Genomic DNA, 20322 nt, shown 5'->3' with positions numbered 1-20322 from the left:
CCATCTGCACCTTGATATGTGGTTTGTAATCCAAACTGTCTTCACATCTGTTCATCGTACGTCCTACCCACGCCGTGCTTTCGAGTTACTGAAATTCTCTCCATCTGGTGTTTATGTATTCTTTGGATCGTCATTCGAATACATCAGCTTACATATTTTTGTGATCGCAGCAACAAACTTGCTGGATTAGCTCGGAACAGGACGCGATGAAACACGAAGAATATGCCATAACTACTTAGTAAAGGGTAAAGGGGCTCTTAAAGCTTCAGGAATATGGTCCATATGACAATTAAAAGTAGTCAAATTGATGTCTTGACTGAGAATTACCTGAATAGTTCAAGTTAAGTCAGATAGAACTCGATGAGAACAACTATGTGCATTATATTTGTAGCTCCTATTGGCTATGGGAAACAAATACGGAGGAACTATCAGTTAGTACAGATACTACATATCACCAATTAAGCAAGTGTTATATTCGTTACATTTATGATCAATGGCCGAAAACAAGTGAATTAAGTAAAGACTAGAACAAAATTTTCCTGAGTGTGTACTGTGATAATTGAGTTCACTAGCATATACAGTAACTCCGCTACTGCCGGTCCCAAGCCCGGATAAAGGAGGAGGGTCGGGCATGGGGTTAGCAATGCAATCCCGTAGGAAACTAACTCGCTAAAAAACGCTAAACAGAAAAAGCAATTCAAACCATTTAATTATGTCTTGAGAGTTAGAAGGTTTTTATTTAGAAGAGTTATGACGCCTCATGGTGAAAGTCAAGTTCCTTCTAAAATCACGAGGCTGATGCCCCTTCTGACAACCAGAGCAGCCATTAATTTAAGTACACGAAATGCTCGTACAATGTGGGGGACTGGGAGAGTCATCCAAATTGCCGTAGCAGTTAAGAATGGTCTGAATGAACATAACGTGACTGGGGTAGTGTTAGTGTTTGATTAATGCCAGAATTAGACTTATTTGAAATTGAATCGGATTTATATTAACAATGGCACTATAAATCATCGATAGTTGTATTGGAATAGAAACAATACTGGCAACAGATTATATAGCGAAATAAATCCAGAACTGAATTAGACTGGTCTAATTTTCACTGTGTTGAAATGAACACAAACTATCCATGGTGTCAATTATTCAGCGTTTATTGAGTATTTATAGACCAGTACAACACTGGAATAAGATCAACAAGTAGAGAGATGGGCAAACAATCAAACATACATATTGTAGTGACTTTGCTTCGTTAATTAATCACCCTTGTAACCGTTATTATATAAATTTCAACGGTGTTTGAAATTAGAAGACAATGAGAAGCGGCAACTACAGTCTACTAGCGGATAGCACAGATCACAAAGCTACAATCACATCAAGTGAATTTGAAGCAGAGAGGCGAATGTGTGTGTGCGAGCGTATATAGAGGTAAATTTATAGTCAAATCGAATGGGGGTACTGCAAGGTAAAGTGAAAGCTAACAACAGGAGTTGAGTACGTATTTACATGAGGAGGAGAATGAATCGTCGGGTGATGTTTAAGCGATCAACGTTTTAGCTAGAGTCTGTCATGCGATCTAGCGATCATAACAGTACAAATAAATATGTGGACTGTTACTGTTCTAATAACATTGTTTGTTAAGTAAGTTAATAAAAGGGCCTAACTAAAATGAACCATGATCGAAATTGATTGTAGGATGGTTGCTATAATATATTAGAAGGATTTGCAAGTAAAGCATTCGATTTAACAACAAAATTGAGTACAAGTTAACTAATAGAATCGATCTAGTGCACTTAACAGCCACATGCTCAATTAGACATAGTATTTTAGAATGAATATACAATTGTGTTCATTTGACGTCTGTATTAAATATCGTAACGGCTCCAATATGAATCATTAACTGTTTAAAATGAAATTTCTTAACAACCAGGAAGTCAAACATCTCTTGCACTAGGGAAAAATCCAGCCATTTTAACCAAAACGGCAGTAGTCCAAGATAAGGCCGACTAATGCAGTAACCGCCCAAAATCCCGATGTTTAAGAAAACGAAAGCGAAGCAGTGATCAACATCATCTCTGAGTTGACCACAACTCAAATTGTAGACAATATAATGATGATAAACCCAAATAAACCAGAAGAGAAACAAAATGTGCATAAATGCGGTAAACAATAGAAATGTTAAATTTAAAAAAATACAAAGGCATTATCATTACAAAATCAGATACATCTTCACAGAGATATACAAAATTGATTGTTCACTTTTAGTGGACATCGTATATGTGCCATAGGATTAAAAGAAAAGTGTACTCATCTTCGATGGCAATTATACCTGGACGTACGGTTACTTGCCAACCAGGTGAGTACATACATTGTCCTTGCTAAGCTGCCTTCTTCCTATACCTAGTTCCTTTTTCGAGTTTCAGTCTCACTGCTTACTCATAAGTAGTTTGATAAGTATATTATGGAAGGCTCACTGGGTTTGTTATATGGTGCTAACAGTAGTTTTAGTGACAGATATTTGGCAAAAAGTCATACTTGTTAATACTCACTGTGGACATGAGGATGGACTAATAACATGATGTTGTAGCGTGGCGTCGAGTCGAAATTGACTATGAACACCGCTACCAAGAAACACGTGCCAAGTAAATCAGAAGGCGAAGGTTGAACGTAACCAAATAAATCCATAAAATCCCCGAGAAGCCAAATATCAGAAGGCAATTAATGGACCAAATCGAGATATATTCGCTGGCGATCTCGTGGTATCGAAAGGATACCGAGATCGTGCCAGGATACAAGCTTGGTTACAGAACGTAACCGAATTCGCGCGAAGTCACAATCAAAGCGTAAGAATAATGGATGCTTTTTAGCACAGTTAAACAAAGAGCACATTAAACAAGCACAGGTACAATTGGTTATAATAATAATTGTTTTCATCAAACCAATCGTGTTCTCGTAATAAAAGTTAATACTAACAGAAACCTAATAAGGCTATCACGCTTTTGACATCGTTTAGAATGTCGTGGGGCGACTTTGTGTGGTAACAAAGATTGTTCGGTGAATTTTGTCTTTGAACGTCGTTTGGTAAATAGAACCTGCTGTTTCAGCAATATTTACTAAGTGTCAGTCTATTATCTCAAAGAAATTGAATGGTTTTGCCAAATTATTTTAGAGTTGTAATACCGAAGGTACTTTGAACTGAAAGATTAACGGAGTCATTACCAATTTGACCTGAAGTTGCATGTTACTTTGGAAAATGCTGCTTATAACCATAAGAATCTTCAAGAAGTACAATATCAACCTGTACTTGAAGGTCTGGATTTTAGCCTAATCTTGATATCTATAATTCATCAAGATGAAACTGTCAAGTTTTTATAAAGAATTTTTTCAGAAATCAATAATAAAACTTCTATTTCCAAAGCATTTCAGTTTGATATTGAAGATTCACATTTTCCCACTTGAAACTCACAAGTAACAAATTTAAAACTCAAGTGATTTGTAGTGTATGATACTCGTTTGTTTAAAACCCATATTGATCAAAATTCCTAGTACATATTTTGGTAGGTTTATTCAACAACCCTAAATCTAAGGGCTTTAAGTTCTGAATTGAATTGATGAATCCAATATTACCACTGCCAGCAAAATAAGCATGTGATAATACAGCAAATGGAGATAACTGTTTCTGTTTACAAAGTAGTAGCATTTATAGCTCATTTAATTAAAATTTTTAACAGTGACTTCCTAGAACGTGTTTGCTCATATGTTCCACTGTTAATTTCTTTTTCGTTAGTTTCTATTCACAAGTATATTGTCCACGGGGCATAAGATTACTCCCAAATAACGAATTTATTGTGTTAGGTTGAATCTTATGGTTTTAAGCTATTCATTTGCAGTAAGGTGAAACAGAATCCTAGTGGATTATAGTGAGTTAAAAACATATGAAATATCCAGTGTTAATCTGTTACAGAGATCGCTGATTTTAATGTATATGGTTCGATAATTACAAAGTTATTCCCCAAATATCATTCTAAAAGAAACTATTTCGTTCTTAGAGTTATTAAATACGTCTACTGTAGTGATCATAGTTTTTTAGAGAATATACTCTTATAATTCCATGAGGCCCCGCTCAAAACACACGATAAATCTTAATGAAAATTTTCATTATTTAATTCCTAGTATGAACTCAAATTAAGATTTAAGGACGTTACTCACTAAATTATCGAATAATGGATCCTATTTTTCATATCCTGGTCACATTCATTGTCTATACTTGAAGCTGTCTTTAACAATGAAACCATTTAACACAACTTATTCAACTCATAACCTTACATTTTGCATTAAATACCTTAGATATACAAAATACATGAAAAGGTGTTTTGAAGAAGCTAGAAATAACATGGCTTTCTAATTAGCATGATAATGTAAAAATATATTTAAAATGTCTGTAATTAAAATAAGTTTTGCAATAAAAAAGGGGAAAAAAGATTAGTGGTAGATTTGAGCAAACAGCATAACTAACATAAAGACTAAGTTCATCACAATACTAGAAATAAAAGTGACTAGTTTTATACTTATAAAGTTATTTACATGGATTTTTGTTGCTAAAATCTTTTTAAAGAAGTATTTTAAGTCGGTGGGTTAGCAGTTGATTGCCTCACCTTTCAATCAGGTCCGAATTCCATTCCATTTATTGTAGTTTAGGGCACTGACAAATTCCCAGTGTAACTTAAAACCAAGTGCACTGGTATATATCTGGTGCATGAGTTACATTCATCCTAATAAAAAAATTTTATTCTATGTAGTACATTTACTACAAAAAGCCCTTATTTACTAAAAATTCCTTTTAAATAATAAGAGCTCCCTAGCCATAATTAAGTTCTTAGATAGTAAGTCATCTGTGAATTCGACATAATATAACGAAATAGTACTAATCTCAAAAAGTTTAGAACTTTGACAAGACACAATCAAAGGACTCAAATTCGAAGTATGCAATATGAAATTGTATTGTATTATTATGATAAGTTTAAACAAAACATTAAATATTTAATTTTGCAGTAAATGTCTTGATTATTCAATATATCACCAATATGATTTATCTTAGTTACGAAAATTATACAAATTTACCCAAAATAAAGTAATCATTGGTTAAAGCAATTAGTCCTTTTGATAAATTTCGATAATGTAATAAGATTGTTCAAAATGCATTACGCTAATATATTACATAATTCTGATAATCTTTGTCTTCTTATTACATTATCGAAATCATTGATCAAAACAAGAATAAGAAATGACATATTTAACTCTTATGGATAATAGAACTTTACAGGAACAAATATTGATGAATAGAAATTAATGATTTAGTATTAAATATGATTACTAGAACAATGCAGTCTAGAATAAAATGTTACATTGAAATTTGGATCTAATTGTTTTGTTTGCATCTCTTTGATTACTTTATTCATAATATAATATTCTATACAATCATATGCAATTGGTTGAAAATCTTCTTGAAATTTATTTACAAAAAACTCCATTCTTGATGGTATAAATGGTAGATGAGCTTTACCAATTATACATACAGATCGACGAGTGTATTGACTAACGCATTTTTCCATCCCCCAAATTACATAACGTGCTATAAATGGAGATGATGAATTATTATTATTTATACAAGCACCAGGTGCACCAAATTGGGGATCATAATTTAATGTAGGAAAATATAATTCATCTGGATGCTTTCGTAAATGTTTCTCAGCTTTGATTGCATCAAGTATTTTTTGTGACTTTGAATCAGTTTTATAAAATTGTATTAATTCTCGTTTTAATGCCATATAGAAACTTCCTTTATTCCAAACAATCTATATAGAAAAAGATAAGAAAGTAAGTGATTAAATAATTGACATCAATTTGTATTTACATACAGTGGGTATTCATTTAAACTGGATAAATTTTTAAAATGTAATTACACCTCAATGAAATGAAATTACAAATAAGCTGTTAGATTTAAGTAATATGGTAAAAGCAATTAAGCACTACAATAAATCACTAAATTTATACGACTACTGATGCAACTACATATTTGAATGAATCACATTGTAGTTATTTTATTATTCATTTATTTTAACACATAGATATTGGTACAAAGGGGCACCGAATATGTATGTGTGAGGGCTGTGATACTGCCCGGGTGCCCAAATCGAAGCAGGTGGTCTTATAAGGGGGCCACACCCGAAGCCTTTGACCTGAATGTCTAATCCACAAGGCAGTAGATAAACGTAAGGAGATGCAGTCCCATGGTAGCCGGTGACCAACAATTGCTTTATACGCTATTTGTTCCTTCAGGATACTGGAGCCCATGTACACCATTGGTTTGAAATCAGGGTTTTCCCACTCCACTAGATGGACTCTCCATGTCCACCAACCCGGTTAAAGCGTTGGACATTCGCTTTGCGTCCTCTCAATTCGGTAAACAAGACCCCTCTACGAGAAGGCAATGAGTAGGACTTCCCTAGCAGAGGCTATATACGCGTGGCCATGTGAGAGTATTTCTAGAGGAAGAGCGGACTCTCCCCACTCTCGGCCGTACCAGGGTATTTGGGGCTATTAACTCTTCCAATATACATATGATATTCTCGAGTGAATTTACTTTTTTTTGTAAGGATTTGTTAACGGTTTGGTTTTTTCTGGAAAGTGGTTCATTGGTATGTATTGGAAATTGTAATGTAAAACAAATGCTTGATGAGAAGAAAATGAACTTCTACATCAGAAAAGAGCAAAAGGTTAATATTGAACCAGTTTTATGTTATCAATACTCTGTATATTTATTATTGCTAAGTTGAGAATTGTAGGAAACTTCAGTGTATTTACCTGACTACTGGAAAACTGATAATAACTTCTCAGTTTTTACATACCATAGTAGCTTAATTAAATCGCTGAGTGTTACTTTAAACTCAATGGTTTTAAAAAGCATTACTATTCCAATCTAGGGATGATGAAGTTAAATCACTAGTAGATAAACTTTGAATTGAAAACAATTCTAGATAATTGTTTTGTGTAACACAAATTGTCGAATCTTATAAAGCTTTCGTGGAGAATTTAACTGTCATACCAGGTATAATTTAAGATAACCTTATGCTTACGTTTCAAGTCATTGAATCGTTAAATAGTATTAGTAATCTGTTTCGACATTGTCCTTTTGAAATATTTTATCAGTGGTTAAAGAAACTCATCAGTCAATTTTTCGTACATAAATTGTTATTATTTAATACACAAGTCTTGTGACTCGGTTTATTCAAATATTAGGCTTGTCATGAACATAGGTAACTGAAAAACCGCTTATGAAATGTGTCTAAGATGAAATGATGAATAGTGCATTTTAAACAGTCTTACTGGACAAGCATCATTTATATTTGTCTCTCATATGGTGTTTTTTTTTAGTCTTAATTTACTTCATTAATCTCAAAATTCAATATGCCAGGAGCAATAATAATAGAAATATAAGTCTTTTACCACGTAGGTTGTAACAATATATATATATATATATATATATATATATATATATATATATATATATATGACAGGATTCAACCACGTGTGTTCACGAACTTCTTAAGGAAACTGAGATCGACATTTTATTACTATTTCAAGTAGTGCTAACAATTATTTAATGTAATGTCGCAATGGAACCTACTTTTCATATGTTGGATATTGTTATGAATTGGTGTTATATTTAAAGACGATATATCTGGTTTTAAAATCTGGTATATACAACAACGTTACAAGGATAAGATTCCTGTGATGGTGAAGAAGATTTGTAGCTAAGGTGGATGATTTTGATGGAGTTTTGTTCTCTGAACTGGATGGTTTGGTAGTGGAGCTTTCATCGTTCTTCTGAACGACATCATCAGCACAAACTTCAGATAGACTTCTATCTGAAGTCTGTTCATTTCGTGATATTTGTAAGAAAAAGTTTAAAAAGTACTATTTGTTAATGGATCTACTTTCTCGAATTTTCTTCAAAATCTGGAAGAACCAATACTGAGCACTGAGAACAACTAACTTTGAATTCAGGCAAAAAGGTGCATTTCATAGAGTTGGGAATAAAAATAATTAAAAAACAATGGTCTAATACTTAAACTTTATAAGTATTCCGCTAAGTGTACTTTTAGAGATCAAATATTAAATTAAGTGATAACTTGATTGAAAGTGTCAATATAATTGCTTTGAAACAAGAACTCATACGACTGTCAATGTGTTGTTTTCAGAAATCCAAAACAGCATGTATTAATTAACTCCAAGTTTATACAAGTTTGCATTATGTTGCTCACATCATTCAAATGAACTTTCAAGGGCGTGATAAAATGCATTCATTTTATAACAATTTAATTTTCAGTGATCTTGATGGTAATATTGCTGATAAAAAAGATGCTTAATTTGGCTCTAATTTTATATATAATAATCTTTTGTAAAATCAAAGCTACGCGCACAATCTTGTCAAGCAGTCTTAATTTATAACTTTGCTTGACCTTAACTTCGCTTTACACATAAGAAGTATGATGATATTTTACAATTATAGTAGGATATCTACATAAAATGATATACCAATAGCATATGCGTCAACACATATTTCTATTGCTACTATTACATAGTAAGAACTCTAATACTTCACAACCATTTATCAGTTTGAATAGCAAATAACTAGTCATAAAGATCATTTAAACTTTAATGGTCACCACTAATAAAATAAGTAGCTGCGCTTAGTTTTGGTGCATAGAGATTTAAGTGAGAAAAAAGTATTCCGTCTGACTAAGTTATGCTCTTAGTTGTAATTAAATAGATTCTGAAATAAATTGACTGTCAACATTCATTGAGTATAAAGTAATATGACAAGATCAATAATCTAGCAAATATTATTAAATAGCATAGTGTATGGTCTTTATCAGGAAGACAAGTTACACTTGAATTACAAAAGATATCAATCCAATTTAATGAACGTAGGATATTGAAATTGATTTATAAGACTAAGACAACCATTATTGTCATACATGAATTTCGAATACAGGTTCTGTCGACATATCAATAATGAGTAAATGCATATTTATTATACTTGTGATCATAGTGACAACTATTAACCTCACTTCGTGTTAGCAGGATATAGATTGGATTTAGGTATGTTCCATGTAGGGTTGTGTTGGGGACATGCTGATTAGCTGTTTCTTGACCAATCAGCGCTAGCCGATACTTGGAGAAGACTCTAAAATCCTCTTATGTAAAAATTATAAGCATACTAATGTTTTTCATATTGTAATTCCTATTTCTATCCAACCTTGTTATTTGGAATATAATTACTTTCCTGTTCAACAGTATTCTGATTTGGTGACTCGTCAAGAGAAATAATGTAAAGAATATTAAGCAATAAGAGTAGTTGGTTCGTAATAAGAGAAATCATAATACTTTGATAACAAGATACTACAGATCATTTCTGTTTTAATTTCAGCTAATCTTATCCTGTGTTCAAATTTCACGGGGCGGAATGGTGAGTGGACACTGCTTAGGATTCCCACAATAGGACGAAACGGCCATCCAGTGCTTCCAGGTTTTTCATGGTTGTCTAGCCTCAATTGACTCATGATCTCAACTATAAAATCTTGAAAGATTTAATTGCTAACGACCAAAAATTTAAAAAAAACCCGATTAATTCTTATTCGAATTATAGTCAACCATTATTAGTTAAAGAATTAGTTGAACTGAACAGTTGTTATATAAATGAATAAACATAATAAACTAATCAATAAAATGCAATAAAATTGCACTATAAATTAAACGAAAAAAAAAACAAAGAAAAAAATGAGATCATATTCAGTCAAAATGTGAACATTAAAATTGATTCATTCTTAATTCAAGATTGAATATCTATAATGTTCTTATTGAATAATCATAAAATGAAAGATTTGATTGTAATTAGTTGATACTTTTCAATTATTAAATTAACATAATTAATAAGTCTAAATTTATAAAGTATTTAGAAAATGAATTATGGAATAAGTTAATCTACTACTTTGATGAAGAGCAATTTTCTATTGAATAATTCAACTGATTTACATGAAAATGGTTAATTCGGAAATTTATTTTAAGACATTCTTTTTATTCAGTATTCTGGATCATGAATGTAAATTTATGTTGATTTTTGTAAAGATTTTGTATTTCTAGCTGGACGCTAACAATTTTGTATGACTTTATGATCACTATCGAAGTCGAACTAACCATACGCGCACTAATTAAAAGGACAGTGGTATTTTTCCTCGTTGAGTAAATTCTATTGTTTTGATCGTTATTACGTATCAAGACAACTGTTTTCATTTTAATTGAATTTATTTCAGTTAAAGTATTCGATTACAGTATCGTTTCTGCTTCCATATTAGTTTGTCCTCGGTGTTTCAAAAAGGGCAGTGGTTTTGTACTTGTTGTGATTATCCTTACTTTTGTGTAATTATTGCATCAAAAGCATTCTTTGTCTAAATCAAAGTACTTTAGTTAAGGTTTGAAATCTTGCTTAAGTTTGTCTTGTAGTACACTCTTACTCGTTGACTGACACTGTGTTCATACTGTGATCATATTGTGTTTTACACCTTAGTCTGACTAGAATGGTTGGTAGTACTCACAAATGTGTACTACCAAACTGTTTGGTCCCTGTGGAGGGAGGAATGCAGTGTGATGAATGCAAAAAGTGGTTCCATAAGATGTGTACCCGTTTAAGTCCCACTGCATACAAAAGATTTCTGAAGCCTAACTCACATTGGTTCTGCATGTTTTGCTGTGCAAATAAGACGTTACTAATACAGGAGGCTATGAGCCTATTGGCTTTGGCCTGTAAGAAGAACAATGGCGCATGCTCTGATAACACGAGCACTGACAGTGACGAACGTGTCAGTGTAGTACATGCTGTTACGAGACGCTTTAAACAACCGACTTTGATTGACGGAAAAGTGAAATCTCCGTTAAAATTAACGAGGAGGGTAGTGCCACCTGATACTGACATTGGTAACCATGCACCCCTGGTGGAAACTGAAGATCTGGATAAAACCGTCACTGCTTCAAATAGTCCCGGTGTCCTGAGGGATGAAAAATGGATTACAGTACGGAGAAAACGAAACGAAAAGAAAGAGGCTGTAGACAGTACGCAGATGGTTAGCAAGTCACTGGTGGACTCCCATTGTCAGTCACTAGATGCACTACCAAAATCTGATAGTAAGAGAGAAACCCACCCTGGCGTGACTGAGAAGAAGAATCTAATCTTATCGAATATTATTATGAGCAAATTGCTGGAGTCAAACTACCCTGATCCCAAAATCAGACGCGAGAATGATTTAGAAAAGCTGGGAGAATATATTCGTAGTATCTTACTAGATGACTCTAAAGGAGTTCATGTCAAAAAACTGATTAGAGTAGGCAAGAGGACTGAGGAAAATGTTGAACCCCGACCATGTAGACTCCCTAAGGTAATCCTAGGATCGGAGAAGCAACGGGATCTCCTGTTAAATAGCGCTCGTTGTCACGACAATTCCGATATACGGGTTAGACCTGACATGTCTCTTGAAGATAGAATAAAAAGGAAGAAAGCACTAGCTGAACTTGAAACTCGTCGGCAAAACGGTGAGGGAAATCTCCGGCTAGTGGGTTTTCGGATACTCAGGTCGTGGAAGCGAATGCTACCAAGGCCTGTGTGGATAGGCCGTTCTACTTAGGAGTTTTATATACCAATGCTCGTAGTCTGAGAAATACGTTCTATGAACTAGAAGCATTAGTGGACAGATTAAAGCCACTCATCGTAGCAGTGACAGAAACTTGGTTAGTCCATGACTTAGACATTACACCAGAGTTATTCGGATACCATTATCTCAGGAGTGATAGACATAAATGTAGAAAAGGAGGTGGCGTCCTGTTATATATAGCCAATAATATAAATATTCGCTCTTCTGCTAGCGAGTCTCATGATAGCGGTACTTGTGAAGTCATTAGCTGTAAATTGGCTATCGAATGTAGTACATTTATGCTCGGTATCATCTATTGCAGCCCGATCTGCTTAGCTGATGACTTTAGTTTAGAGCACATTCATCTTTGGAGTGCAAATACCAGATGGTTGATAATAGGAGACTTTAATGCACCTGATATTAGTTGGACTGAGATGACCACATAAGGATCTATAAACTTCTTTGATAGTAGGATCCTGGTAACAATAATGGAGCATGCACTAGTGCAGCATGTATCCAAACCCATACTTTTTGGTGCTATTCAAGGTTCTTCTCTGTTGGACTTGGTAATCACTCATGATACTGAGGATATTGTCGACCTAAATATTCTTCTGCCATTAGTGAACGGCGATCACGCTGTTTTGACATTCATGTTTAGAACTAGGGACATGTTATACGATCAGGTTACACTTCGCCCAAATTTATGGAAAGCTAACATATCAGTCATTCAGGAATGCGCTGCTAAGACAGATTGGCAGAAAATGATATCGAAAAAGCTGAAGCTTTATCGGAATATTTCAGTAAAGTGTTTTCTATCGGTAATGAGGAACGACCAACGATTTATTGTGATCGCGGCGGCTCGCTGATGGACCCTGTAGTCATTGAGAAAGGTACTGTTTCAAGGCTACTTCAGCATCTTAAACCTGATAAGTCCAGTGGTCCTGATGATATTCATCCTAGAATTATGAAAGCCCTATCAGATTTAATTGCTGAACCATTAGCGATACTGTTTGACATGTCTCTAAGGCAGTTCAGACTGCCCAGAGACTGGAAAGACGCTATAATAAGTTTGGTGTATAAGGCCGGGAGTAGGGATTTAGTTAGTAACTATAGGCCCGTTAGCTTAACCAGTGCAGTTGTAAAACTGATGGAAAAAATCATTCGGGTATCTGTTATAAACTACGTTGAAGGACATAATCTTTTTTCCAGGGAACAACATGGTCTTCGGAGAGGCCTATCATGCTTGACAAATCTTCTCATTGCAAGAGAAGATTGGGCTGCTGCAAAAGATCGGGACATTCCTGTGGATGTGATCCTCATAGATCTAAGTAATGCCTTCGATAAGGTCTCCAACTCTGGTCTTAAATTTAAACTGGAACGTTTTGGAATCCATTATACAGTCTTAGATTGGATAAGTAACTTTCTGCATGACAGGAGACAAAGGGTAAGGATAACTGGGGCTCTCTCCTCGTGGGTACCTGTAAAAAGTGGAGTTCCCCAAGGTACAATCCTCGGTCCTCTTCTCTTTTTACTTTATGTAAATGAATTACCAACTATAGCGAAATCATCCGTTCTACTCTTCACTGATGACACAAAGATTTGGAGACCCATACACAATATGTCGGATAGGATAGTATTACAGAATGATCTTAGCTCATTGGTGGCATGGTTGGACAGGTGGTCACTAGAAGTAAATCCTAATAAAAGTGTAGTGATTCAAACAAATAACTATGATGAATCGTATCATTACACAATATGTGGATTCGTGCTACCCAAAGTAAGAAACTATAAAGATTTAGGAGTCATATTAAGCAGTAATCTCAAAACCACTAGTCACTGTAAGGCTGCTGCTGCGAAAGGCTATAGGGTATTATGGTCTATTCGTAGATCTTTCCAGTATTTAGATGATGAAATGTTTAGACTATTATACCCGATTTGTGTGCGACCACATTTAGAATATGGGATTCAAGCAGAGAGTCCTTGTTTCAAGTATGAAGCAGAGATGCCGGAAAGAGTCCAACGACGAGGTACTAAGATGGTAAACGGTCTATCTGACCTATCTTGTGAAGACAGACTGAGACACCTCAACTTATTTCCGTTATCTAACCGTAGAGTGTGGGGTGATCTAATATTGGCTTATCGTATACTGAAAGATGACCTTGGTATTAACATGTCTTATCTTTTAATTCCGTCGAGGACTGATCATTTGAGACGACATTCGAAGAAAGTTCAAAAACCGAGATCAAATCGTTTACGTCTGGAGTTTTGTTTCTCGACCGAGTAGTAAATTACTGGAATTCTCTGCCGGAACACGTAATATCAGCCCCTTCTGTTGACATACTCAAAACGAGATTGGAACTCCACAGTATTACAAACCGCAAGGATTAATATAGGTCGATAGACCTCCTATACTTTTTACTGAAGACTAAAGACTGATAAAAGTTTTCAGAATTACATTATAAAATTGAATTTATGGACGAACCAATCAGATTTACGATAGCATGTCTTGAATTTTGGTGCAAAATTAACTCATCCATTTGGCTAAATAGAGTTTTGGCATTATAGCTGATGTCAGTTCGTTATGAAAACCCTATATCGAATTCCTGACTCTAACTATCAACTCTAAATATTAATTCTAATTCCTCACACTGGTTTATAACCCTCATTTAGCTGTAGTATGTGGATAGACATTATCAACGTCTCTATAGCGTTGCTTAAATGTCTCCATAAATTATAGTCTGACCGTTTTCGACTTTCCTTTGAGTTGGTATGTTCAAAGAGTGATAAGGTGGTTTGTAATTAAGTATTTTTTCCTATTGAGACAATATGATAGACATTATTGAAATTCTGAAGGAGTTTCCTGGGTTCAATTTCCAAACTCAAATAACTCGAAGTTTAATCAAACGAAATTTTAAAATAAATTGAATATGAATAAAAATCCAGTTTAAAGGATTGAAAAGTGTGTAATCTCTAAATTAATCATTTCTTAAAGTTATAGTACTTATTTTTTGAAATATATTCTAATAGCGAATTAATGCTTAACATTTGTAGTATTACTGAGAAAATGTAAACTGTTGTAAACACCAGTAATAGGTCAATTAAGCTAATTACGTACCAGCATAGTAATAGAATAAGTTCATAATCAGATGGTTGTAGTTATAAGATCAATCACACAAATACAGTCATAAATCGATAATTTTAGATGATTTGAAGGTATAAAAACAAACATTTAGCTCATTTTAACTGAGTCGATTATTTTCTCATTATAGAAAAAATGATCTATTTTGCATTTTAACCTTAATATGAAAGTTATTGTAAGCCATATATATAAATATGATAGTATAATTCATTAAAAAAAGAGACAACCAATCAACACTGATTATTTAACTGAAACCGTTACATTATCATTCCCGTACTTGAATTAGTCACCGATGATGCTACTTACGATAATGATAAAAACTTCGAAATTAAACCATACAGTTCAGAAAAAACATCTCCAAGTTTCGAATTTTTTTTCATATCTCTCTTAATCCACTATAATGTTCCGTATTATTAAACTGTATCGGGCGTGAGACAGTTACCCACCGACAACAATGGAAGATGGTTACGTTATGTCGTGGATTGGTCGACGTTAGGTATTAATACCATTGAATGCCAACTCAATGGTCTGGAGATCAAGTGTTCGTGTATGAGACCTAAGGTCCTGTATTCAATTCCTACATTCAGGGTTGAATATGTTCACTCTTGAGGAGTTCCATATTGGAACAAAATGATTGTCCAGTATTTCCAGGTTTTCAAAGGTAGTCTTGCTTTGATCATTTCATGATTTCCAATTATGACTTTCCAAAATTTTTGAATAGTATTTGTCTTAAACCAATAATTTCAAAATTATAGTTATTTTCTTGAACTAAATGAGTTAACAAATGAATCACTATAAAAAGTATTATCTAAACAACTTTTACGTCTCATTAATTTTTCCTTGTGAATCTCGACTCCCAAAGAAGGTATCAACATGTTTACTTCTAACTAGTTTAGTTACTAATTTATGGATTATTATTTCATATTTGTATTATATCATGCTGATTTTCCTTTGCTTAAAATTTCTCGCGTAAATTGCTTTTACTAATTCTCGAAATAATAATGTTAAAAAACATAAAAAATATACTTAAAAGTTCGCTTAAATTAATAATTTATTATTGATAGTGAAAAAGTATTGTGATAAAATCATATTTAACTTACAGGAAATTCAAATTTCTTATTAGGCCATCTATTACGGTTAAACCGAGGACCTAGACCTTCTACAACATTCGAACCATTTATAGCTTTCAGTGCTGCAACCAACTCCCAGTTTGTTCTTAAAGGCAGTTCTTGTCCAGTTAGATTTAGAATGTATTTCCACATATAGTCAGTATTATTTAATAATTTATCCGCACATAAAAGAAACACTTCAAGTATGGAAAAATAACCCCACTGAACATTTACACTTTCTGATCTATTAACCACTATAACGTTAGGACCGAAACATTTAGCAGAATTTAAAACTTCATCATAGAATGTTTTCGGAGATTTCGAATCTACATGAATGCAATATAAATTATGTGGTCTATAAATCAAACGAAGGAGACGAGATACTTGTTTATTGCTTTGATGTATAGCTATACTGAATGCCAGTGGAAATTGTTCTTCTTCCTTTGACAAATTAACAGTATGACCATAGAACAACTTGAACTGTTTGCAACTGTATGGATTTGATAAACTGAAATTTCTGTCATTCCACAATGATTGATTATTGTCAGAAATTTCATGACTATGATTCATAGTAGAGTTCTTGAAAAGATATTCACAAACATGACTAGCATTGTGTCGTTTTATTTGGATATGGTCTGAATAATATATGTGTATCTTAGGTGGAATTGACAGATGATATAATGTAAGCAATAATATAATCAAGAAACTTCCTATTCCTAAAATTTTGTTTATAATATGACTGAAAAATCTCTTTGATGGTATTTTCAAAAAGAAAATTAACATTTCAATATGTACAAGAAATATTTATCAAGATGTAAATCAAAGTTTATATTCAATTTAGTAGTATTTTGTCAATTAAAGTTTATTTTATTTATAGTCAATATTAGCATAGACTTTAAAGTGCACTTCATTCGTTTAGTATTATTGAATAAATGTATTTCAGTCACGAGTAAATTGTAATTTGATTAACAATTAAAAATGATTGGTTATATATTCTTGAATTATAAAACAAATTATAGTTATGTCAGTTAGTTGAACTCAATTAAAACAATATTCTGTATATTACTTTCTAGTGAATTATTTGAGCAATCTTTCGCAATAATAATATATCATGTTAACAACAGTCAACTTGATTCAGTCAGATTGAAAAATCGTGCAGACGGCTGAAGCAATTGCTATTCGGATAAAAAAAAACCCAGAGCTTTACATCCAAAAGAAATATGTTCAGCCGCTACTTCTAACCTGGCCATCTTCAAGGCCAACTAGTTAATAATCAATTTTATAATATGGTGACATAGTTTGATTAATGTTCATTTTTATGTCCTAAACTTACCACACATCTTACCACTGTCATTATTATTATTATTATTACACTTGATAATCATTTTAAGAAATTTATTCAACATCCACCCCTATCTACTATATCTGACCTAATCCATATTATTCTATATATATCAGGGTTTTATTGGCATATCATTACAAAACTAACTATCCAGAGTGTTTAAATGTCAAATGGAATAAACTAACGTAATACAAATACTTTTTGTATTAAACTCACTAAATTTTTTATGTTAATAAACTCATTACAGGCTGAAAACACTTCATAAATGAATAATTAATCCAAATATATATATTTTTACACTATTTGAGATCATGAGTCAATTGAAGCTAGACTACTAGGGAAAACCTGGAAGCATTGGACGGCCGTCTTGTCCCAGTATGAGACTCTTCAGCAATGCACATCCACGATCCAGCCCCGCCAGATTCAAACCCATGACCTATTGGTCTTGCGTGTGATCGCTCAAACTCTAGACCAATGAGCGGGCACACAACGGCGTTAATATCCTCACCTTTATGCCTGAATCAGATCCGCCTTGTTCATCGATGACGCTTCCCAGGTATGTGATGGATTCTACATCTTCCAGAGTTTCGCCAACAAGTGTGATTGAGTTGGTGTTCTCCGTATTGTATCTCAGGATCTTGCTTTTTCCCTTGTATATGTTGAGGCCTACTGATGCAGAGACTGATGCTACACTAGTTGACTTCATCGACATTTGTTTGTATGTATGGGATAGAAGCGCTAAGTCATCTACGAAGTCCAAATCGTCTAGTTATATCCAACTTGTCAATTGTATTCGATGCTTTCCCTCAGATGTCGAGGTCTTCATAATCCAGTCGACCACCAGAAGAAAGAGGAAGGAGGATAGTAAACAGCCTTTTCTGACTCCGGTCCTCATTTGCAATGCATCTGTCAGCTGTCCTCTGTGTACTACTTAGCTCTGTAATCCGTTCCGGATAATGTTGACAATCTTCTCAGGAACTCCGTAGTGTCGAAGAAGTTTCCATAACGTCTTCCTATCTACACTGTCAAATGCCTTTTCATAATCAATGAAGTTGATGTATAGTGACGAGTTCCACTCAGTTGACTGTTCAACGATGATACGCAGTGTCGTGATTTTGTCTGTGCACGACCGATCCTTACGGAATCCAGCTTGTTTATCTCGACACTGGGAGTCTACTGAGTCTGTCATCCGGTTCAGCAGCATTTTTTGAAGACATCCCCTCGTACCGGTAGTACTGTGATGCCTCTGTAGTTCGCACATTTGCTCAGATCTCTTTTCTTTGATATTTTTATGACATATCCTTTTTTCCAGTCCATCGGCACTTGTTCTCCCTCTCTAATCTTCCTGAATATAACGTGAAGCAAACTTGTAGTTACCTCTGTGTCTGACCTCAATGCTTCAGGTCCTACTACTTCCCCACTCTTGATTAGTCTGATGGCTATTCTGATTTCTTTGGTCGTTGGCAGAGTGACATCCATAGGAAGGTCTGTGTGTACTGCTTCGATATCCGATATATTCAGTGGAGCTGGTCTATTCAAGAGTTCCTAGAAGAAATCTACTCATCTGTTCCTTTGTTTTTGAATCTTATTGATTGTCTTGCCTTCTTTGTCCTTGACCAGTCTCCTTGGTTTACTATATTTCCCTACCAATTTCTTCGTTGTGTCATATAGTTGCTTCGTATTTCCTTCTCTTGCAGCTTTGCTGGATCTTTCACATATTTCTGCTTGTCAACTCCAATGTTTCTCTTCACTTGCTTATTTGCTTCTGTGTATTCAGATTGTGCCTTGACTTTCTCTGTTCTTGTTCGGCTGTTGTTAATTGCTGTCTTCTTGTTCTTCCTTTCTTTGATCTTGTCCAGTGTTTTTATAGTGATCCATTCCTTATGATGATGGTTCTTCAGGCCCAGAACCTCTTGACACGTTGAGGTTAATGCTTCTTTGATGCCTTTCCAGTTGTCCTCCATAGTATTTTCTTCTTCCTTCAGTAGATCCTGTAAGGCTTGGAATCTGTTGTTGAGAGCTATCTTGAATTCGTTGATTTTGTTAGTATCTCGAAGGAAGGCTGTATTGAACCTTTGTAGGGCTGTTTGTCCAGTTGTCCAGTTTTTTTTTGGCTTCAGTTTTAAATTGGCCACAACTAGATGGTGATCTGAAACTATGTCAGCTCATCTCCTGGTTCTCACATCTTCCATTGTCCTTCGGAATTTTTATTGATGCAGATATGATCTATCTGATGCTCTGTAGTGTGGTCCGGTGAGATCAATGAAGCTTTGTGTATACGTTTGTGTGGAAATATTGTGCCTCCTATGACCAATTTGTTGAATGCATACAGATTTGCAAATCTTTCTCCATTTTCGTTTCTCTCACCCAGTCCATGTCGTCCCATAATATCTTCATATCCGGTGTTGTCTATTCCGACTTTGGCATTTAGATCTCCCATTAGAATGGTGAGGTCGTTTCTTGGGCACTTCTCTATGATTGACTGCAGCCGCTCGTAGAATTGATCTTTCATGTCATCGTTGCTATCATCGGTGGGTGCATAACACTGAATAATATTCATTGTGATTCCCTCCTTCTTTGTTTTGAATGATGCTTTGATGATTCTGGATCCGTGAGATTCCCATCCTACAAGTGCATTTCGTGCTACTTTGGACAGCATCAGAGCAACTCCCTGAGTGTGCGGAGCATTTTCCTCTTCATGACCGGAGTATAGTAGCATCTCTCCCGTATTTGGCCTTTGTTGTCAAGCTTGGGTCCAATGGGTTTCGCTGATTCCCAGTACTGCCAAATTGTATCTCCTCATTTCCGTTGCTATTTGACTGTTCTTCCCGGTCTCCCACATTGTTCAGATGTTTCATGTACCTATAAAAATGTTTGCTCTGGTTGTTAGAAGAGGAATCGGCCTCGTGGCTTCCGAAGGAACTCGGCTTTCACCATGAAGCGTCATAATTCTTCTAAATGAAGACCTTCTAACTTTCAGGGCAGAGT

At 34.4% G+C, this 20322-nt stretch overlaps 1 protein-coding gene across 1 annotated transcript; it reads right to left on the bottom strand.

Moving 5' to 3' along the window:
* Positions 1-4979: 4979 nt before the first annotated feature.
* GCNT1_7 (Beta-1,3-galactosyl-O-glycosyl-glycoprotein beta-1,6-N-acetylglucosaminyltransferase) lies at positions 4980-16775 on the bottom strand (the record flags this gene model as incomplete). Its single annotated transcript, XM_012940726.3, has 2 exons — positions 4980-5852; positions 15984-16775. 2 exons carry the CDS (start codon positions 16773-16775, stop codon positions 5358-5360), a joined length of 1287 nt encoding a protein of 428 aa, XP_012796180.2. The 3' UTR covers positions 4980-5357.
* Positions 16776-20322: the final 3547 nt, after the last annotated feature.

Source organism: Schistosoma haematobium, chromosome 1, assembly GCF_000699445.3.
Source record: "Schistosoma haematobium chromosome 1, whole genome shotgun sequence".
Classification (NCBI taxonomy): domain Eukaryota; kingdom Metazoa; phylum Platyhelminthes; class Trematoda; order Strigeidida; family Schistosomatidae; genus Schistosoma; species Schistosoma haematobium.
This window is presented reverse-complemented; position numbering and strand designations above follow the sequence as displayed.